General features: G+C 56.2%; 8 protein-coding genes across 8 annotated transcripts; 6 read left to right on the plus strand and 2 right to left on the minus strand.

Moving 5' to 3' along the window:
• Nucleotides 1-143: 143 nt before the first annotated feature.
• Nucleotides 144-1,557, plus strand: J3D65DRAFT_663447 (mitochondrial aspartate aminotransferase-like protein; the record flags this gene model as incomplete). Its single annotated transcript, XM_066802667.1, has 3 exons — nucleotides 144-315; nucleotides 406-1,061; nucleotides 1,108-1,557. The coding sequence occupies 3 exons, from the start codon at nucleotides 144-146 to the stop codon at nucleotides 1,555-1,557; spliced, it is 1,278 nt and encodes a 425-aa protein (XP_066659412.1).
• Nucleotides 1,558-2,166: 609 nt separating this feature from the next.
• Nucleotides 2,167-3,506, plus strand: J3D65DRAFT_608736 (uncharacterized protein). Its single transcript, XM_066798615.1, has 3 exons — nucleotides 2,167-2,614; nucleotides 2,678-2,820; nucleotides 3,172-3,506. The coding sequence occupies exons 1-3, from the start codon at nucleotides 2,271-2,273 to the stop codon at nucleotides 3,282-3,284; spliced, it is 600 nt and encodes a 199-aa protein (XP_066659413.1). The 5' UTR covers nucleotides 2,167-2,270; the 3' UTR covers nucleotides 3,285-3,506.
• Nucleotides 3,507-4,219: 713 nt separating this feature from the next.
• J3D65DRAFT_663449 (uncharacterized protein) lies at nucleotides 4,220-4,579 on the minus strand (the record flags this gene model as incomplete). The annotated part of the gene is made up of 1 exon (XM_066802668.1): nucleotides 4,220-4,579. The coding sequence occupies one exon, from the start codon at nucleotides 4,577-4,579 to the stop codon at nucleotides 4,220-4,222; it is 360 nt and encodes a 119-aa protein (XP_066659414.1).
• A 453-nt stretch (nucleotides 4,580-5,032) lies between these two features.
• J3D65DRAFT_8278 (Ctf8-domain-containing protein) lies at nucleotides 5,033-6,630 on the plus strand. Its single transcript, XM_066804218.1, has one exon. It carries the CDS (start codon nucleotides 5,486-5,488, stop codon nucleotides 6,134-6,136), a length of 651 nt encoding a protein of 216 aa, XP_066659415.1. The 5' UTR covers nucleotides 5,033-5,485; the 3' UTR covers nucleotides 6,137-6,630.
• A 2,197-nt stretch (nucleotides 6,631-8,827) lies between these two features.
• J3D65DRAFT_663451 (uncharacterized protein) lies at nucleotides 8,828-9,423 on the minus strand (the record flags this gene model as incomplete). Its single annotated transcript, XM_066802669.1, has 3 exons — nucleotides 8,828-9,041; nucleotides 9,218-9,307; nucleotides 9,359-9,423. The coding sequence occupies 3 exons, from the start codon at nucleotides 9,421-9,423 to the stop codon at nucleotides 8,828-8,830; spliced, it is 369 nt and encodes a 122-aa protein (XP_066659416.1).
• Nucleotides 9,424-10,472: 1,049 nt separating this feature from the next.
• On the plus strand, nucleotides 10,473-13,670 carry J3D65DRAFT_8284 (Bromodomain-containing protein). Its single transcript, XM_066804219.1, has 3 exons — nucleotides 10,473-10,509; nucleotides 10,571-13,463; nucleotides 13,525-13,670. The coding sequence occupies exon 2, from the start codon at nucleotides 10,634-10,636 to the stop codon at nucleotides 13,436-13,438; it is 2,805 nt and encodes a 934-aa protein (XP_066659417.1). The 5' UTR covers nucleotides 10,473-10,509; nucleotides 10,571-10,633; the 3' UTR covers nucleotides 13,439-13,463; nucleotides 13,525-13,670.
• A 680-nt stretch (nucleotides 13,671-14,350) lies between these two features.
• Nucleotides 14,351-16,089, plus strand: J3D65DRAFT_546553 (glucose/galactose transporter; the record flags this gene model as incomplete). The annotated part of the gene is made up of 6 exons (XM_066796822.1): nucleotides 14,351-14,450; nucleotides 14,549-14,652; nucleotides 14,734-14,830; nucleotides 14,880-15,142; nucleotides 15,190-15,672; nucleotides 15,736-16,089. The coding sequence occupies 6 exons, from the start codon at nucleotides 14,351-14,353 to the stop codon at nucleotides 16,087-16,089; spliced, it is 1,401 nt and encodes a 466-aa protein (XP_066659418.1).
• Nucleotides 16,090-16,835: 746 nt separating this feature from the next.
• J3D65DRAFT_8383 (uncharacterized protein) lies at nucleotides 16,836-20,594 on the plus strand (the record flags this gene model as incomplete). Its single annotated transcript, XM_066804222.1, has 2 exons — nucleotides 16,836-17,621; nucleotides 17,668-20,594. Coding segments are annotated over 2 exons (3,426 nt in total), but the record flags the coding sequence as incomplete, so codon positions are not given.
• Nucleotides 20,595-20,628: the final 34 nt, after the last annotated feature.

Genomic DNA, 20,628 nt, shown 5'->3' on the forward strand with positions numbered 1-20,628 from the left:
GCAACAGTCACATCCTTGTCGCTCGCTCTTCTGGGGTAAATAACAGAGTCTCAACTCTCAGACCACTGCCGCCTCCACCCTCTCCACCTGCGTGTCCACTCATCTCCTTGCCTCCAGACATCAATTGTCCTTGCATCGTCATCATGATTTCCTCCCGCGCCGCCGTCAGGCACATCTCTGCTCGCCGCATCACCGCCGTCTCCGCCGTGCGCGCAGCTTCGGCCTGGAGCAAGGTGCCTCAAGGTCCTCCCGACGCCATTCTGGGCATCACCGAAGCCTTCAAGGCTGACAGTCACCCGGAGAAGATTAACCTGGGTGCGTGTTGAATATTGGCAGTCCAAATCGCAACTGAACCTCTTGCCTTCACCTTTCACTTCTCGGGCGCCGATGCTAACCATGCCTCAGGAGTCGGCGCCTACCGCGATGACAGCGCCAAACCCTACGTCTTGCCCTCTGTCAAGGCCGCCGAGAAGCACGTCGTCGACTCCAACCTGAACAAGGAGTACGCAGGCATCACTGGTGTCCCCGAGTTCACTGCCGCCGCCGCCCGCCTTGCCTACGGCGAGGACTCGAAGCCTCTCAAGGAAGGCCGCATCGTCATCACTCAGTCCATCTCTGGCACTGGAGCTCTCCGCATTGGCGGTGCCTTTCTCCAGCGTCACTACCCGCACGCCAAGACGATCTACATCCCCACGCCCTCGTGGGCCAACCACAATGCCGTCTTCAGCGACTCGGGCCTCAAGGTGGAAAAGTACCGCTACTACAACAAGGACACCATTGGCCTTGACTTTGATGGAATGATTGAGGACATCAAGAAGATGCCCAAGAACAGCATCGTCCTGCTCCACGCTTGCGCGCACAACCCCACTGGTGTCGACCCTACTCCGGAGCAGTGGAAGGCCATCAGTGACGCTGTCAAGGCCGGCGATCACTTCCCCTTCTTCGACATGGCGTACCAGGGCTTCGCCAGCGGCGACACCGTCCAGGATGCCTTTGCCTTGCGCTACTTCATCGAGCAGGGTCACCTCCCCGCTCTGTGCCAGTCCTTTGCCAAGAACATGGTATGTCGTCCAGGGGTAGTTGCAAACTCGTCTAACCAAGCCACAGGGTCTCTACGGTGAGCGTGTTGGTGCCTTCTCCCTCGTCACCGAGTCCACCGAGGAGAAGAAGCGCGTCGACTCTCAGCTCAAGATCCTCGTGCGCCCGCTCTACTCGAACCCTCCCATCCACGGTGCTCGCATTGCTTTGACTGTTCTCAACGACGCTGCGCTCAACAAGCAGTGGCTTGGTGAGGTCAAGGGCATGGCTGACCGCATCATCAAGATGCGCGCCCTGCTCAAGGACAACCTGGAGAAGCTTGGCTCCAAGCACGACTGGAGCCACATCACCAGCCAGATTGGCATGTTTGCCTACACTGGCCTTTCGGCTGAGCAGATGGACAAGCTTGCCAAGGACCACTCTGTCTACGCGACCAAGGACGGCCGCATCTCCGTCGCTGGTATCACGAGCGGCAACGTCAAGAGACTTGCAGAGGCCATCTACAAGGTTGCTGGTTAAGTACTCCGCGACTAGATTGGACACGGCGCACGGCTTACGGTGGCCTCATCGGCCCAAAAACCTTTTTGCACGACTCTAGACGAGATGAATGACACGTAGATAGGCAAATCGGCGAGCAATGATGAGCAAGCGAGCGAGCATGATTCGAGCAAAAACATGAGACCTGGTACCACCATTTGGTGTGAGTGATTTGAAATTGCAAATATTTGGACTGGGAGTTTTGGGCTTTCTCACGTTGGCTGTGCCCTGCGATGTATTTCATTTGGAAGACTGCAACGGCTTGGTTCAGGGAATCAACAATTTCATGGCAGGATGGATACGATGAGAAGACCAAATGTCTCCCAATGTCACGCAAGAATGTGTCTTAGTGCCTTCCGCTATTCCAGTTACGCGGTTGCAGCGTACCAGTGAACGGGTTCGGGTAGGACACACGGCCAAGGTACGAGCTTCTCCATGGCATGACTCCATCCGCAGTGTCACTTTCAGGACTCGACTCCGCTCCTTCTTTGTTTAGGACCCATTATGGGCGTCACCTCTTGACCGGCAGGTCAATATCGCGCTTGCCTGTACGACTTGCTCGCAGTACGTTAAAAGCTTTCCTTTTTTACCACCTCTTCTTTCCATCACCACTGCCTACCACTGCCTATCGCGACTCTCGATCGATTTTGAATCCTACACCCTACATCACCTTGAAAAGACACAAAACAGCAACTATGAAGATCTCATCACTCCTGGCCGTCGCCCTGCCCGGCCTATCTCTTGCAGTGCCGTCGCCAAACACCCTCAACACCGACAAAACCAATGACCTTCGCCCTCGCCAGTTCCCCGACTTTGCACCCAACGGCCCCGAGTTCCGTCTGCAGACCAGACTTGTCGATCAGAACGACACCACCAAGTCCGCCTACAGCGGCCTCTACCTTACGACGTACCACACGGGCGCCGGGCTCAGCGACGTCGTCTTCGTCGCCAACGAGACGCGCGGCGCGAAGGCGTTCCTGAACGAGTCGGTCCCGGACACGGCGCCAGGAGGCCAGTTGGAGTTTGACTTTGGCAACGAGTAAGAACATGACCCTACCTCTTTCTTCTCTTTGCCTCCTGTCTGACAGATGGATTTCTGCAGCTTCCCCTGGGGCTTGCGACTCGGATATGAGCCGTACTCCAAATGGTCGTCGGTGATCGTCCAGGCCGGCCTGGGTGACCAGGGCTTCGTGTACGGCGAGCAGGGTCTTGTTTACAACCTGACGCAGTTTGCAGGCTGGATGGGTACGTCGTCTCTTCTCCTCTTTGAACCGTCCATCTTTTCCCATCACCGCTGCTCTTCCTTCAAAAACCTCGCCGTCACATACTCCACCGCCGCGCTCTCTCCTCTCTTCCATCGGCGCCGCCGCGTCTCACAACCAGGAAATTTTCGCTCCCCGTTTGCCCCACAGCCGTTTTGCACTCCCTCTCTCCCTCGCTTCCCCGCGTGTTTGGTGTCCGTTCGTCATGCGCGCTACATGCGCGAGGCGCCGCCATGCATGCATCTCTCCCTTGTACAACCACCGGCCCTCGTATAGCGGATTAGTGCGCGGTCGAGTGCATAGTGCTAACAGCGTCGTCGGTCGTCCCTTGCAGTTTGCGACTGGTGGCACAATGTGCCGCAGCTCTTCTGGCTCTTAGATGTCGTGGGCCCGTATGAGATTCCGAGTAGCTGTGCGGAGGTGCTGTTGCTCAAGACGGATGTTTGAGGGTAGTTGGAGTTGAGGGGTTGAGAATGGAGATGAGCTGGTGTGTTAGGGGTGTGGAGTGAAATGGGGATAGGAGGTGTAGTGATTGAGTGGTTGGCGTTTGTACCTAGGACCTCCTTCTTCTTCCTATTCTTGTCTTGTCCTTTGAGTCTTCAACGGTAATAATACGAGATAAATTGCCTGTACGGCTGTCGTCTTTGGGCATGTGACGCGAGCTGGGCTTTTCTTTCTCTGCTTGCTCGACCTGTCATCACTCATCAGAAGACAGATCCTTATGATTTCAAGGAGCACAGTGTTGATGGAGTGGTGATCTGTGGCTTAGACTGGAGTGATACGTCGAGTTACTACAACGAGCATACGTGAGGGAGTAGTCATGGTATGCAAACAGTTTTCAGGAATTCTTCACATTGAATACTTAGCCACAGCCGCCATCAGCTGCTACATCCGTCTTCCTCTTTTCCCGACTACAACTGACTATAACTGACTGCTCGAGCGATGGTATCTCTACGAAAACGACAGAGCAAGTACGTGATATGACGTGACACCTATGAAATGGAAGAGAAGAAAAGGGAAATTAACACCTGGATTGCACCGAGGCCGGACGAGACTTGTACGCCGATGTTTTTTGAGGTTTGGGGGTTCCGGTGAGATGGAAGAGGCGGAAGGTATGGGAAAGGAAGAGATCTTTTGTTTGTAGTTATTTGGATAATAGGTGAAGGTGTTTTGTCGATATTATGTGGTGTTTGGCGTCCATGAGTATACGACGGTTGATCCTTTGTGGTCTGGGGAGTTGCTCCAACGCCGCGTCTTCCAGCGTCGACAGTGAAAGCTAGACGCGCCAGTGTCGAACAAGGCCAGCGAGGTCATCCCCAGTCGACCTGGTGAGTCGTCCAGTAGTCTGACGAGGAAGTGCGCCCGCCCCCTGCTGCATGTAGTCACTCGGCAATGCCGGTGAGCACGGCGCCCACCACGATGGCCGTGATGACGAGCAGCACGGCAACGATGAGGATAGACCAGAAGACGGGCTCGATGCAGCCGCAGAACCGGACGGCAGAGCGCCTGGCCGGCCTCTCCTGGCCGTCCCGCAGGGTCCGTTCGGCGCGCTCTGAGTCGAAGTGGTGCCGCTGTTTGTCGTTGCAGTCGTATTCGATGGGCGAGAGCGGCGATGCAAAGTAGGCCGAGTCGGGCCTGGGGACGGGCGTGATAGCGTGGGGCGACTCTGGCCGCGCAAAGGGGTTTATCTGCGGTTGTGTTTGGTTGTGTGGGGGGTCGGGTGCGTTGTGAGTCCAGTCCATTGTGCTCGTCGTGTGTTGACCATGCCCGGTCTGGCTGAAGTGCTGGGTTGTAGGTAATAACTGGATACTGGAGTCTCTTCGAGATAGTCGTTTGGAGTAGAAATTACAGGTCTTTTGCGTATGGCTGGAGAGGATATCGAAAGTTGTGTGGAAATGCAAGGCGGACAGGATGGAGTATTGAGCAAAAGGGTAAACGTTATGATACAAAAGTACTCTCACCAAGCCGGCCGCGGTTCACTGTTAGTTTTCCGTTGTCGAATACGAGGACATAAACGCGGACTATCACAGACATGGCAGGAGTCGTCTGTAGCTGCTATTTTGGCGCTCTGAACACAGTTATGCTTCACCAGCGATTAAGAATCGGGCGGCCAGAGTCCAGTGCCGGAATTTCCAGACCATTACAGCCATTGAATGGGCAGTCGTGGTCGGCACACTGACTTTTGGAGCAAGCCCTGCTGGTTGCTTACTCTGTCGTCCTGCGCACTCGACTTGGAATTGTGAAACAAATGGCCTTCTAGAAATCTTGAGATGTTCAAGTCCATGGTGATCAGAGCGACAGCTGGTGAGCGCCAAGGCCAGTCGCGAGGCGCCGTCCAATGACTTCCACCTGTGACCGACGGCGAGGCTAAATAAGGAACTCCATGAGTCCAAGCTCAAAATTTACCTTAAAAGGCAGCGTTCGGAGAGGCGTTAGAGTTGGAGCGACAGGGAGGTCATCGGCTTGATCTTCTTGATCTTTTTGTGCGACTCGCCGCGCTCAGGTTTAGGATGTGTCCGGGGAGGAAAGAGACGCATGATAAGCTCGTCTTTTGAGCCCCGAGTTTCACATTGGGCATCCCAATCCATGCCGGCGCGATAGCAGAAAGGTTTGCTGAATGTCGCTTGTTCGTTGGAAGAGACAGATGGATGGCGGAGTGGAGGACCACCCTCGGTCTTTCTGATTGCGCACGGACCTTGTGCGAGGACTGCTCGACGCGTCGCGTCTCCTCGTCTGCCCGCGTCAGCTACACACGCGTGAGGCAAATCTACGACGCACTCACAAGCCACGAGCCTCGCGGAAACTGCATCTACATCCTCAAGGCGTACCAAAAGACGCAAAAGTACACCATGCCCTCGATTCCGCTCCACCCCAGACCGGCTCAGGCCAACACAAACGAGAACCCGCTGCCATCGCTGCTCCAAACGCCCTCGGGTCTCGCAATCCTTGAAATCCAAGGCACGATCAACGTTCAAGAGGGCGAGACGGCGCCCAGACATGGCCAACAACAGCCCGAGCACACGCCGATTGGAAAGCTAGTCTTCCCGCTCCTCGACCCGCACGCCGACAGCTCCGACACGGCGTGGACGAAGCGCGTGCATTTGTACGTCGGCCGGCACCAGCGATTGACGGGCGAGGTGAAGAAGCTGCCGAAGCCATTGGCCGTGATTCGTCGGAGGACGATTGGGGATGATGGCGCTGCTATGGATGTTGATGGCCCGGAAGAGTTGGAAGTGGTGGAAATCATCAGGTACAAGGTCATCTTTTCCCACAGACCTGAGCCTGTCAGTGGGGACTGAGACTTATCCAAGCTGCCTGCTGAGGGGAACGCTAGTCTCTGTAGATTGGCGCATTTTGTGCACGAGCACGCAGAGGCGTGGGGAAACCCCACACTCTTGGACGGACGTGGAAGATAACCTGCCTGTCCGTCCATGCCTGGCATGGCATTCAAGATGCAGAAATACGCCAGAGGACATTATGCTGCCGCCGCACCTGATAAAAGTTCATCGTGGACGAATCAGAGCCCAAATCAGGGTAGACTGTCAAGAGATAAATTCCTCACGACCAATGAACTAGCTCATCATAAGGGCATGAGAGCCAAGGAGAATTCAGGAATATTTATGCGAGCAACAAGAAGAAACTAAACACCAAACGAATCATTGCTCGCTGCCGCCCTGCCCAACGGCCAGACCAAACGACCAGAGCCGCACCAAGCGCTCCGCGTCACACGCGCTTACATGAACGAAAAAATCAGGAAAATTCGTCTACCACAAGCCCGACGCTACGCCATCTGAGCTCTGGACCGCAAATCATTCTTCCATAACACAATCATCAGATCCTCACTCCTCCCACCTATCACCTATCACATACGCCACGCGTCTACACAACCGCACCTCCCTCCTCGTGCCTCCCCGCCGAGTTTCAAAGGGTACAGACAAATCAATTATGATCTCGTCTCTCGCGTAGCCTCGAATCTCGAGCGATGTCGGGAGCCCAAGTCAGCCACTCCAGCCCGACTCGGCCGACTCGGCGCAACCCTCCAACCCAACCTCGCGGCGTCCAGCCCACAGCAGCCCGGTTCGTCGCGAGCTGTGGGAATGGTGAGGATGCTGGCTGGCAGGCAGGCAGGCAGGCAGGTATCTGACGCCCGATGCGGAGTGAGCTCTGCGAGGGGAATTAGAAGTGACGGGTCTATACCCCTATCGAAAGAAACCGACTATATCTGGAGATTGCCTCTTTTCTCTTTTCCCTTTGTTCCAATCATTACAATTCAAATCCCAGCTACCCATGTGTCAGAGGCGCATCATCAAACACACCTCCCCAAAGCACTCAAAACCACCCTGGTGTATTAGCCAGCCCAGACGTTCAACAGTCCAAACGAAACAATATGCTCCTGTGGCAGAAGAGCAAAGCGTACACGAGGCTGGCCGGCCGGCCGTGGTGATCTGGGACCCAGCCAGGGGAGGGAGGGAGGGGGCTGAGAGCGGGGAAGCGGAAAGCGGGAGGCGCACGGCGGACGGCGGATCAGGCGCAGCCGCACCCAACCTGGCCCAGCCTCTGCCGTACCTGTCCTTGAAGCACAACTATGTGGTACCTGACCTTAGCTAGGTAGTCTACCTTGGTTCGAGGCACCTCGCCGCAGCGTGTGAGCCCACTGCCGCCGCCGCCGCCGCCGCCGTGGATTAGGGCAGCGTTGGTGCTATTTAGCGCCGGATCCACTTCTACGATAGATGCGTTTGGGGATTGAGAGAGGCCAGTAGCACACAGCACAGAAGCAGCCCACCACGAAAGTTTGGCAGTATTTAGCAGTATCAGCAGAACTACCGGCTATTCTTCCACCGACACCGTCCTCTCAATATGCGGCAAAGCGAAAAGGTACTTAAAAAGCCATGTGCGCGTCAAACAACGAGCAGGGGGTGCGTTAAGGCTCTAAGTCTGTCGGATGAGTTGAGACGCAGCAGCCAGCCATACTCTAGCCGCAGCCGCAGCGGCGCTCCGGGTCGTCCTTGGGAGGCAGGGGGGTAATCTATTCCACGCGTAGGGGATTAAATGACGAGAAGATGAGACGGACACCAGAGCGAAAGAGGCGAGGCGGGGCGAGGCCCAACCAAGGCGACAGACATGGACGAAATACATGCGTTTTTGAGAGAGGGGGCAGAAGCTTGGATAAGAACATGGAGCGAGAAACAGAAAGGCGAGCGTAGGTCATTCCTCCCTCTTTGCGACATGCCCTGGTTGTGTGTGCGACAATACAGGAGGTCTAGGTAGGGCGAACCAGAAAAAAAGGGTAGCAGAGGAGGGGGCGTCTGGCTGTGAAACAACCGGGCAGCGGAGATCGACCAGACCAAACAAACGGTCTCCCCCTCTCTCTCTTCAACCCCCGCCAGCTAGCGTACGTAGTAAGCAAGCAGCGTTCCCGTTTACCACGTTTTCCTGCCCCTTTGCTCCGCAATTTCTTGTGCGCTTGCAGCAATGTCTCAATTGGGTCCATTCTTCCGCCCTCTCTTCTCCCCGCGCTCCCTGCTTTCGTCGGCCTTCCTTTGCGTCATTCTCCCGTTTCGTCTTTGCAATATTCCGTAGTCTCAAAAAACAAGGGCAAGAAGCGGGCAAAAAATAAAAATAGAGCAGTACAAGTTTTTCCTTGTGGTGATGGATGTGATGGTGCAGATTTAAGCCAGTGGTGGCGGCGGGGATCGACATGTTCGCTGCTGCAGCAAAACAAGAGGAAAAAAAGGAAGGAGAGGTAAAGAAGAATCTCGTTCGTGTGTGATGCATCCAACACGTAACGACATGCCACACCTCGAATAGACGCCCGACGCGGCGTTCGCGTCCATTCTGTCCCTTGAAGTATTTCGGCGAGCTTGACAGAGCGAGGCGTGCGTGCTTGAAGTAGCAGCAGTAAACAAAAAAAGTTGAAAAAGGGGGTTCGTGATTTAAAATCGGCCGGCCGTCCAATGCGCATTGAATTTTTTGGGGGGGACATGCTCCGACTAGGCCTGGACGCCCTTCTTGCTGGCTGGTCTCTCAAAATTGCCGGTCTTGTCCGCGGCGGCAGACTGACCATTGGGCTGCGGGGCTTTGCCCTTTGGAGTGGCAGATTCGTCGTCCGGGCCGCCGCGGGCTTGCTTCAGGCGCTCTTCTGCTGCGCGCAGCCGTGCCTCGATGGCTTCGAGCTCGGCGTTCTTTGTAGCGAGGGTTTGCTGCCTTTTGCGAAGATTGGTGTCAGCCATTGTTGTTCTTGTTGTTGTCCCCTTCTTGCGACTGGTCTTTGTTGTTTGGTAGCCGTGCCAAGGAAGGTTTAGGAGAAACGTGTACGTTTGGCAGGCATATTGGAGCGGGATGGGATGGGACGGGATGGATACGAAGAATAGGTGGCCTACTTTTGATCGAGGTTCTTGTCGACATCGTCAAACTTGCCGTTGAGGTTGAAGATGTCGTCGAGAGCGGCAGAGAAGTTCTGGGCCACGGTTCTGGGCAGCGATGGTCAGCAACAGCATGGAGGGGGACAGAGGGTCGCATACGATTGAGGGCGGTTCTTGGGCACCCATTCGCGGTCAGGGCTCGAGCTTGCGCTTTGGTTGTCCATGGCGAGATTCGAGGTTGTAAAAGAAAGCGAGAGAGTGGATACCGGCGGGTTGGAAGAGGCGCTCTGGCGGTGGCTCTGGCCCGTCGGTGGAGGGGATCAGGATCAGGTTCGGGGGAGGTGGAAAGCTTGGGCCTGAGGCGGATGGCTGTAGTAGTATGACGTGCGGCCGAGACGAGACGAGACGAGCAAGGTATAGGGCAGCAGGCGGGATGGTGTGAGGAACAAGTGAGCGGCTTCAGTAGGCGTTTGTGGTGGGCAGCAAAGGCAGCTTGCGTCGCGTGGAGGTGATGGGCATAGCAACGCGGGTCGGGGGAGAGCGGGAGTCTTTTTGAGTAGGCGGTGGGAGGGAAAAGGAGGTGAGGTGTTGGGTCATTTCGGCGAGAGGGCCGATCGACGTTGGTCAGGGTCAGGTTTCGGCCATCAGCTTGACCTGACCACCTGGGCAACGTTGACGTCTGCGCGTCGGTTCGCGATGCTTGCGGAATCTTGGTTCTGGTGGCTACAGCTACATAGTGTAAGGTCTCTCTGCTGCTGCCGACCAGTCCAGATACGGATGCGCCGTTCCGTACCGTAACACGCTGACCGAGATTTGATCTCACACTCCAAGTCATGGTATTGGAGGAGCTCTGCGGAACATGCAGCGGCCAAATCAATCATGCAACTCCCCAGAGCGAGCTGTAGGGCCATGAAGAATTCCCATTCCTGACATCTGTAGGGCTACGAGCAGGTACAGAACCATCAGGCGTCCTCTCGACGTGGTGGTTGGAACCCCTCACCGCCCCGCGCCCGGGCCCCAGCAACAGCAACAACCACGCGCACGTGACACGCAGGAATCCAATCCACCTGCAATATGTGGGTGCCTGAGGCCAGGGAGCAGCCCGCCCGGGCGGCGCCGCGTCTCTTCCGTCCACGTCCACGTCCACCCACGCCGTTCCGTCGCAAACGCCATCTACAACCACCGCACACGACTCCATCGCCAGACACGCCCGTCCGCCCAACCGCCCATCGCCTCCATCGCCAGACCTCGCGCTGAGCGCTGCTCGTCCCTTCTCTCTCCTCCCGCCCGCCTCGCTCCCTCTCGTCCCTGTCAGCCGCCCTTTCTTCCCTCTTGTGCGCCCTGCCGTCCGACTTACCAGATCATGCTCAGAAGTCCGACACCCTGGCTCCCATCACGAACTACTTTTTGCCCCGCTTGCTGCACAACGGGGGAATGAGCAGCCTGGCCTTCAAGTACACGCCGCTTGAGTCGCTTTTGATATTCCAGTCCCTCGCTTGCCTCGGCGTCGAATCCCACGTCTTTGGCAGAATCTCTGAGCAGCTGCAATCCAACAATCTTGTGAAGGACGACCTCCCCGGATATGACAAGGCTCGCTTCGCTCCAGATGCCCTGAGGGATTTCTATCTGGCGCTTTTGAAAGAAGAGGTCAAGCACGAGCAAAACAACGTCCATGACGCCGACGCCCCGATCCAAAATGGCGACAGCCCAGCCACGAGAAAGCGCAAGGCTCCGAGCCCGACCATGCCCACTGTCGAGGAAGCTGTTAAGCATGCTCACCTGCTCCCGCAACTGATCAACAAACTCTATACAAGATATAGGAGCCAAATTGTGGACGAGATTCGCGAGGATGAGCGCATGTATGACAAGCTGAGCAGGGAGCTGGAAGAGATTGTTCGTGGAGAACGAGATGGACAAGTTATTCGAGATCGAGAAATCAATCGCACAAAGGAGGTCCCGCAAACCACTCCGCCCGTCTCCAATTCGCCTGCTGCTAGCGCAGATGTTGTCATGCAGGATGCGCCGGCGCCTGTCAAGCCTACTCCACAACTTTCGCAATCAAGCCCCCCGGGAAGCCAACCTCAATCACCTGCCCTCTCTCAGTCGAGCCAACCAGCTCAAGAACACCAAAGGCGATCCTCTGCCAAGATTGAAGCTCTCATCAACCCACCATCCAGCGGCCCGCAAAATGGCAGCGCATCCCCCCGAAAGAAGTCGGCCCCCTCGCCGTTGCAGACGTCATATCCCCCCATCACACAACCTCCACATCACAGGACACCATCCGGATCTTTGCCGCCCAGTGCGAGACTACCGCCACCTGCGCCTTCACCGAGCTACCACGCGTCTCCCTACGGACCACCCGGACCACCCGGACCGCCTGTTCCCCAAACCACACCTGCGTCTGCGCCCTCTCCTAGTTCGACACCTCAAACGACTGTGCCTAATACTACAAGGCCTCCTGGAGCTCCAATTCTTCCACCACCCGCAAACATGCAATTTTCAGCTCCTCCGGTCCCAGTGCCCTCAATTGTAGAAAGTAGTGGCCCCTTTCGACCACCGTCTGGTTCACCTCACCAATATCCGCGTCCTCTTCCCCCCGGACCTGGCCCTGGACCTCATGGAACACCGCATGGTCCTCGTTCTCCTGCCACTCATCAACCTACTCCACCACAATCTGGGCAGCATGCTCCGCCACAGGGACCTTTCTATCCCCAATATCCAGCACAGTCGCCTTTTCCTCCACATCCTCATTTGCAGCATCATGCCTACTATCACCATCCTGGACCTAGGCAACCGGGCGGAATCATGCTTCCCCCCTTTCAAGTGGCAGCGCAGGATCCAGTCCGGGCGCATCAAAGGCAGATGCAAGAACAGCAGCGTGAGCAACAGGCGGCTAGCCAACACACACCACGAACTGCAAAGTCGCCGAGAGCTCCAGTGGCGGCGCCTGCACCTGCGAGACCTCCACCTACGATTCATCATCCGCAGCCCGCACAGCCCACGTTGCCTCTTCCATCCCCCTCGGCTAGGCCTCCGTTTCCCTCTCATCGGCCCCCGCCTCTTCGCCTCAATACGGCTGTAGGTTCATGGAAAAAGACGCTTCCGCCACTTGCCAACGGCTCTCCGAAAGAAAATATTGCCCCCGTTAGCCCCATCAGCCCACCGTCTTCGCCGGAACTGCCCCCTGCGACGACGCCTGCTTCCGCCACCAGGTCGAAGCGCCCAGTGATATCAAAAGAGATGCCAGCTCCTGATGTAGAGACTCCATTGCCTGGACGAACTCGAAAGGGCGGGAAGCGCGGTGCTAGGGGCGTCAGCGTTGCGTCGTCTACCCTCACTGGATCTGCCCGTGGAAGAACCCGCAGCCAATCAATTGCGTCCCATGCAGAGGAGGCTTCGGCAAACGTAAAGCCTGAACCGAGCACGCCCGCCGAGACCATCGAAACCGATGCTCAGTCGACCACAGAAGCGACCCCTACCTCTGGTGGGCGGCGCACGCGGCGACGGGCCGGCACGCTACAGTCTGTGGCTGAACAGCCTACAGGTACGGCCAACAACAAACGAAAGCGTGATACACGAGAGGAATCTGAAACCCCTAGGCCCGGAGTTGCGGACGAAGTGAACATGGCCTCGCCGGCGCCGCCAAACTACGTGACTGCTTCCAGGAAATTCTACGTAGTTGCTCACAGGAACTTCTCTCGCATGAGCGCACCGGTGTTGAACGACATTTCCTCTCACAAGCACGCCAGCCTCTTCTCGACCCCTGTCAAGGCCAAGGATGCCGAAGGTTACTATGACATTATTCGCCGTCCACAAGACCTCAAGTCTATCCGGGCAGCCATTCAAAACGGGTCGCGGGCCGTTGCGGCAGCTACCGCGTCAACTGCAGATACGCCACTTGGCAATTCCCCGGGTCAGGGACCCTCGACTCCTACACAATTCCCGTCCTCGAGTACACAGATCACTCTGCCCATTTCAGAGGATCTGGTTCCACCTAAAGGCATCGTCAACAGCGCCCAACTTGAAAAGGAGCTGATGCGATTGTTCGCAAACGCAGTCATGTTCAATGTTGGAGACGACCGCGTCGTAAAGGATGCGGTTGAAATGGCCACAGACGTCGAGGCTAGCGTTGCGAACTGGCGGGCGGCTGAGAGACCAAGCGCCTTGACGGACGGTCCCACTTCTGGTGTTCTTGAAGATGGAGACGGCGAAGGCGGTGGCAAGAGGAGGAAGTTGTAGGGTGGCAAACGATGTCGTCGTATTGGTGAGCAACATGCAAAAGCCACGATACAACAGCATAAACTAGTTAACAATTAGGCAACCAGCTCCTGGTCTGTCCGAAATCAAAGCACAAAATGACAAACGATTTGACATGTGTCGGCGCAAACCTGCAAAGTGAAGAATCTACATGATGGTGTCTGGGACTAACTGCCTGAATCGTACAACAAACCGCCGACTGCTGCACCTTGTGATCAGATCCACCCAGTCTCAACAAATCAAGACCGGAGCTCGGACTTTCCGAGGGTGCAATTCCAGGAACGCACGGGCGACTACATCTACCCCGCGAAACGAGAAAGAAAAGACACTCCCCACAAAGCCCAGCGACATCCGGGGTAAGCATTCGGGGAGCCTTCGCGAGCCATTACCCCGAGGACGACGCACGCACGCAACACCCTGCAAGCCACGACCGGCGAGCGAGCTTCCCCAGACTCGGGCGTCTTACCCCAGAGTAACTCGGAAAGGAAATCCGGCAGCGAGCCCGTGACGACATCTCAGCAGCGAGCAGTTGACACGCAGTCTTTTTCTGGAGACCACCAGCCAGCCCTCCTGCTATCGCGGCGGGCATCCGCTGTGCTAAAACGCTTCTGGGAAGGATTGCCCTCGTGCTCGGCGCCTCGCCTGTGCTCTGGACGACGCGGTTCCTCGGGGGGAATCGCAGCGAGGGGCCACCAGCAGACTAGGGAGGCGACGTGCGTCGTTGCGAATACGTATAAGCAGAAATAAGTGTTTGCTGGTACGCACAACCTGCTATCGAAGTCTTTGACGCCCGACCTCCTTCCTTCCTCTCTTCAGCTCTTCCTGCTCGTCTTTCTTGTTCAAGTGTCTGCGATCTCTGTTTACTGAGTTCGAGCAAGCCAGCGAACGAGCATAATGGCCATCTTCAAACGACGCGCTTTGAAGACCGACGACCATGCCGTCACAAGCAGCGGCCATTTGACTCTGAAGCAGAGTCTGCTACCAAACTTACTCGGTATGTCTTGTCTCGCTCCTGGGAAAGGAGGAGGGAAAGAATCATAAAGGGAGAGATGTCGAGCAATCACTGACACCACTCGATCTTGTCCCACACAGTTACCATTCTCTTCTTCCTCTGGGGATTTGCTTACGGTCTCCTGGATGTCCTGAATTCGCATTTCCAGACTGGCCTCAACATCACGGCGAGCGAGGCTTCTGGGGTAAGGACAATCTCCCCTGGCCCCCCCCTCACCGACCCGAACCATCATCTCTTCCCACAAAAAACTAACATATGTTTAAAGCTCTCTGCTAGCTACTTTGGCGCTTATTTCGTATGCCCGTTGACTATATCGGGCTGGATTTTGCGTCGTTATGGATTCCGCGTTACTTTCATGACTGGTGAGTCTTCCTGGAGTGGGACCCAAGTCCTGAAGCTCATACATCTCAGGTCTTGCTGTTCTGGCCGTCGGATGTCTTCTCTTCTGGCCGTCTGGCGTAAAGAGATCGTTTGGCGGCTTCTGTGGCTCCATGTTCATCGTCGGAGCCGGCCTATCTACGCTCGAGACTGGCGCCGACAACTTCCTGGCCATTTGCGGCCCTCCAAGATACTCTGAAATTCGTCTCAACCTGGCGCAAGGTGTTCAAGGCATTGGATCGTTTGCCGCGCCTCTGCTTGCTTCACGCGTATTTTTCGCGGACGCAAACGACGAGGTAAGCCGCCGTGCCCTATCTGGCACACAAGTCATCCTAATTCCTAGCAGTCGTCTCTCGATAACGTCCAGTGGGTTTACCTCGGCGTCGCTGGTTTTGTCGCTCTCCTCATCATTCTGTTCTTCTTCGCTCCTATGCCCGAGGTGACGGACGCGGATATGGAGGCGCAGGAGCAGGAAATCGCGGATCACGAACAAAAGCCGTTCTGGAAACAGTACAACTTGTTCTTCGGAGTCTGGGGACAGTTCTGCTACGTCGGAGCGCAGGTGGCTGTGGCCAACTACTTTATGAGCTTCTGCCAGGAGGCTGGATATTCTTCTGCGACAAGCTCTAACCTCCTTGCTGTTGGTCAGGGAGTGTATACTGCGATGCGCTTCATCGGGAGTGGCCTTATGACCATCCGCTTCTTCAAGCCGCGCTACATGCTGACAGCCTTCCTGACTCTCTGTTTCGTCTTTGGAATTGCGTCCGTCAAGACCACCGGGGCCACTAGCGTCGCCATGCTGATTCTGGTCCTCGCTTTCGAAAGTGTGAGTGCTCACGAGCTGCCCCTTGACGCCCTCCAACATGTCTTGTGCTTACACGCGCTCTAGATCTGCTTCGCTACCAACTTCACCCTCGGCCTCCGCGGTCTCGGCAGGCACACCAAGCGCGGCGGCAGCTGTCTTGTCGCAGCCATATCTGGTGGCGCAGCCATCCCGCCCATCTGTGGCGCTGTGGCCACACGCACAGGGAGCTTCCACACGGCGATGGCGGTCCCGGCGGCCTTTTACGTCGCAGCATTGGTCTTTCCATTCTACGTAAACTTCTTCAACGCAGAAAATGCAGACTCTCACCGTGACTCGAACGTCAACATTCAACAGACGGACGAGGACGGGGAGAAGGGGTTGGACAAGGAGTTTGAGTTGGAAGGAAAGGGTCCAGTAGAGAGGGTTGAAAGGGCTTAGGGCTGCGGCTTGGGGCGGACTTTCTTCAAGCCTGTGCAACGACCAATCGTCTCATGACCTAATCAAAGATTTATTCACGATTCAGAATCAAAAGGGAGAGGCTGGGTGCAGTCTGGACAGCGTGAAGATGTCGATCTCGCAACATGCATCATGCCTGTGGGGCTTGTGGGTTGTGGAGAGGTGAACCGCGCACTCTGGTCTAGAGGGCTTGGTCCTCGACCTCGGGAGATAATCTTCGCCTCGAGTCGCACAGCCAGACCAGAAAAGAAATAGGCGTTTGGCAAAAGCAAAGACAAACATTTGACTCAATTGAAAAAAGTTTCGGCAAGACGGATCCTCGAGGGTCTCGCTTGCGACTGGGGGGAACCAACTCCTACCCCACGTAGGTTCTCGACTCGGGTCCACAGACATGTCTTACGCGGCCGAGAAAGAGAAGACCGACTGCTGGCTCAGCCGCGTCGTATCTCGTCTTGAGCACCGAGAGAGCGCGAACGACTTGGCTGATCGGCTCGGCCAAGGGATCGCCATCAAGGGGCAGTACACCGACTCTGGACAGTGCGAGCGGATAGGCGTCCAGGTCGAAATGGATGGACCTTGTCTGAGGGGAGACTGGCCGGCCATGAATGTTTCCTGATATAGCGGTTTGTGGTGGTTGAGATCTGGATTCTTTTGGGGATAGCGGACAGGGGTTGTCGGGGTTGCGCCATGACGTTTTACCCGTCTCACGTCTCGCCTGCAACTCCACGACCTACTTGACCATCGCCCGCCATGGAAGCGGGCGCTTTAGACGCCGCACCCTAGTCTGCTTATTTGCACCGTCTCCCGTCGAAACAAGAAAAAAAAAAAACATTCCCGTCAAAGTGGCGCCTCCAGGCCCTCACCGGAAACCCCACGCCCGCAACACCTCCTCGCTCCTCCGTACCCTTTTTCCTCAACTACGCCAGCGCGCTCGCCAACGCCTCTTCTCAATCCGCCACGAGACCCTCCCGTCGCTGCGACACTCGGCCCAGGCCAGCATCTGGCGCTATATAGTCCGCCGCCGGCAGCTCGCTGCGAAACGAAACAGCATCCGGACGACCAAGCTCGACCCAAGAAGCAGTCGCATCCTCGCGCTTCTCCGGAACACATACGCCCGGGTCGTCGCTAGTGGTCCGCCGAAGAAACATGCGCGTCCACGACCGACTCAGCCAGCCAACAACGACAACAGCATGAGCACACTCGGCGCCGGGCGGTTCTACACCGCCAACCCCTATGACGACGACAACGGAGGCGAGGGTGGTCTGCGCCCCGACGGCTCGCGCGAGCCCGGTGCCCGCAGAAGGAAGCTGGCCGGCTACCTCAAGGCTGCGAATGAGCTGCGCCAGGCTTACCAGCAGACCTATACCAACGGGTGGAGGAGCGGGGGGGACAGGGGCGATTGGGTCGAGTCCGACGACACTCCTGGCGCTTTTCCCGACGCAACAATTGTGAGGAGCGGGGAGGAGGAAATGGTGCTCTTCCCGAGCTACGCCAGAACTCATGTCAAGCGCAAGGTGAGTGCAGCGTCGTGTTCAGCGTGGCAATTTCTAACATGACCAGCGAGCACCGCCACCGGCCGAAATAAGTGGCAACGACGCCGAATATTGGAAACAGGAATTCGAACGGCACGAAGATGATAATGCGATTGTGGACGTCGACGTCAGAGGCTGGATATACTATCCTCACAAAGGTCAAATGACAAGAAAACATCGTCTTTTCGTCGGAGTGGCTAGACAGCTTGTCGGTCTTCCAGCAGCCCCCGGCAAGTCTAGCAAACCGAATAGCAGATCGCCCAGCCCACATGCTTCTGAGCGGATCAGTCTCCAGGACCGGAACGACAAGCGAGAAGAAGAGTTTGTGGAAAATGAGGCCCTCAACATTCAAAAGAAGGGAGAGAAAGAGGCGTCAATTGCGGGAAGGGGAAACTACAGTGAAGACCCGTCGAAACCATTCGACGTCGACAGTCTGTACAGCACTAGGTCTCGCGAACAATCGCCGATCCGACGTCGCACAAACGACACGATGGACGAGGAGCCCATGATTACGGCTCTTCAAAAACGGGACTCGTGGAAGGAACCTCAAAAGATGAATGCCGCCGAGTTGGCAATTGCTAATTCGCATTTGATGTCGAGGCTCAAGCCTTTCCTTGCAATGCCGCTGGCAAATACCCCCATATCAATCTTTTTCTACAACGATAAGATCTCTCGCCAACGCACGATCTACACGGACGCCGCCGGCCATTTTACCACTCGGGCTGCACTCGACTTTATTCCTACCCACATTCGTATCATGGTATCCGAGAACCTGTCTGCCACGGCTGAAGTTCATGTCACCGAACCCAAGGGCATCAGTCTCATCAGTGACATTGACGACACAATCAAACACTCGGCCATCTCTGCGGGTGCTCGTGAGATTTTTCGCAACGCTTTCATCAGAGAGCTTGGAGATCTCACGATTGAAGGTGTGCGCGAATGGTACGGAGGCTTGTATGAAAAAGGCGTCAAGTTCCACTACGTGTCAAATTCCCCGTGGCAGATATACCCAGTCATCTCCCAGTTTTTCAAAATGTCTGGACTGCCTCCGGGATCCTTCCACCTCAAACAATACAGCGGAATGCTCCAGGGAATCTTTGAGCCCGTTGCAGAGAGGAAAAAGGCCACGCTGGAGAGACTGGCCAGGGATTTTCCACAGCGCTCCTTCATTCTTGTTGGAGATAGTGGCGAAGCGGACTTGGAGGTTTATACCGACTTTGTCCTCGAGAATCCGGGAAGAGTGCTTGGTGTCTTCATTCGTGATGTAACTACCAAGCCACACAAGGGTTTCTTCGACCCTTCAGTGAGCCCGGTGGGTGGCAGTGGTACCAGGACACCAAAGAGAAGGCCTAGGATGAGCAGGCGATCGACGCGCTCGTCTGCAGCATCGGAGGACGATCCGGAACTACGGGCTGCTATAGCAAATTCGCTCCGGGATCTGGAGGAGTCTAAGCCAGCTATTTGGAGTCCTGGACACAGCCCTGGAAGCAGCGTCGGCGATCTTGCAGACACAAGACCCCCACTCCCGCGCAGACCTACAGACCCACCGGCTGTCGAGGCGCACCGGATGGAATCGCCCATTGGCAATTTGATCGAGTTTTCCGACGATGAGGACACCATATCTTCCTCTGGGAGAACGACACCGCTGAGCAGAACCCCGACGGATCTCGAAACGATTGCAGAAGCACCACTGCATCGGCGCAACGCCGTTCGTGGAAGGACCACGCCTACACTTGGACACCGACTTGCCCCACCAGCTCCTCCAAAGCCGTTGAAACTCAGGAGCACCTCTCAGGACTCGGCGTCGAATAATGACCGTCGTCCGTCGACGGCTTCCTCCACAGGCAAATCGCCACCTCCAATCAGAAGACCATCGACGTCAGTGAAGACGACCAATCTTCCCAAGGCTCGCAGTCCGCTCGCTCAGTCCCCTCAAGTCCCGGAATCGCCTGATGAGAAGATTCAAAAAACACCACCGGCCCCTCCACCCAGACGCACTGGCACAGGCGATGGTTCTGGCAATACGAGCTACATGGCCATGGCAACAAACAAAGTAACACAAGCTTACAACAGCCTTCCGCAAGCGAGCGCAATTTGGGAAGGTTCAGCGCTAAAGCCAAACGAAGCTAGATCCGTTAGCACTAGCTCGACGTTGCCTGGCAACCCCGATGGCGTCAAAAAGGCACCACCACCGCCGCCACCGCGGCGAACAACCTCACCATCTCCAGCGGACGTCGGAAAAGAGGGAATCAGTCGCGCACCAACAATGCCCACTTCCAACAGTGTTAGATTCTACAACCCAAATGACAGCCCCACCCAGAGACCGTCGACGGCAAATGCGTCAAGTAGCTCACTCAACTTGAAGCCGCCGCAGTCTACCTCATCCTTTCCCACCTCAGCCCCAGGCTCGGCAACACCGCTCAACGGTGGAGGAGGTGGAAGTGGCAACAAGCGGGAGGAGTTGTGGCGCAAACGCTGGGCCAAGGCGGAACAGATCCTCAGCGAAAATGGTGTTTTGCTTCGCAGCTGGCGGGTTGGCGCAGACGTGATGGATGAATCGAAGCAGCTCGTCGAAGAGGCTCTGCGAAAGCAACAGATACTGGAGAGAAGCGATAGCAAGGGCAATGCGCTCAAGTTGAATCGTGCCAGGGCTTTTCGCCAAGATTGAGACAGCAGATTAATGACAGTGTAAATTTCCGGACCCTGAGATGGGTGATTGTACAGGACCAGGGTACGGGCGAATTGAAAGGCAGAGAAGGTTCCGGTGTTTTTTCTTGGGATGGATTTCAGAAGGTTGAACCGGAGCAGGGATGACAGTGTGAAATTGCGGAGTTTTGGAGGAGTGCTGCTATATCTGGAGGATGGTTTTTGGTGTTTGGATGAAGCGTCAGGTACAGTATCAGTTAGAGAGGAGCGTGGCGTCCGGGGTTCATGGCAGTCGGAGGAGACAAGACGGGCGGGCACGTTGCGCGCGGCGCCAGACCTAGGA

This window comes from Phyllosticta citribraziliensis, assembly GCF_038025025.1.
Source record: "Phyllosticta citribraziliensis strain CPC 17464 chromosome Unknown J3D65scaffold_1, whole genome shotgun sequence".
Classification (NCBI taxonomy): domain Eukaryota; kingdom Fungi; phylum Ascomycota; class Dothideomycetes; order Botryosphaeriales; family Phyllostictaceae; genus Phyllosticta; species Phyllosticta citribraziliensis.

Bases quoted from the DNA above. Each gene is read 5' to 3' on its own strand.
- J3D65DRAFT_8278 (XM_066804218.1), top strand. From the start codon at position 5,486: ATGGCGGAGTGGAGGACCACCCTCGGTCTTTCTGATTGCGCACGGACC.
- J3D65DRAFT_608736 (XM_066798615.1), top strand. From the start codon at position 2,271: ATGAAGATCTCATCACTCCTGGCCGTCGCCCTGCCCGGCCTATCTCTT. The intron at 2,615-2,677 runs GTAAGAACATGA...GGATTTCTGCAG, and splicing joins GAGTTTGACTTTGGCAACGA to CTTCCCCTGGGGCTTGCGAC. The intron at 2,821-3,171 runs GTACGTCGTCTC...CGTCCCTTGCAG, and splicing joins GCAGTTTGCAGGCTGGATGG to TTTGCGACTGGTGGCACAAT.
- J3D65DRAFT_8284 (XM_066804219.1), top strand. From the start codon at position 10,634: ATGAGCAGCCTGGCCTTCAAGTACACGCCGCTTGAGTCGCTTTTGATA.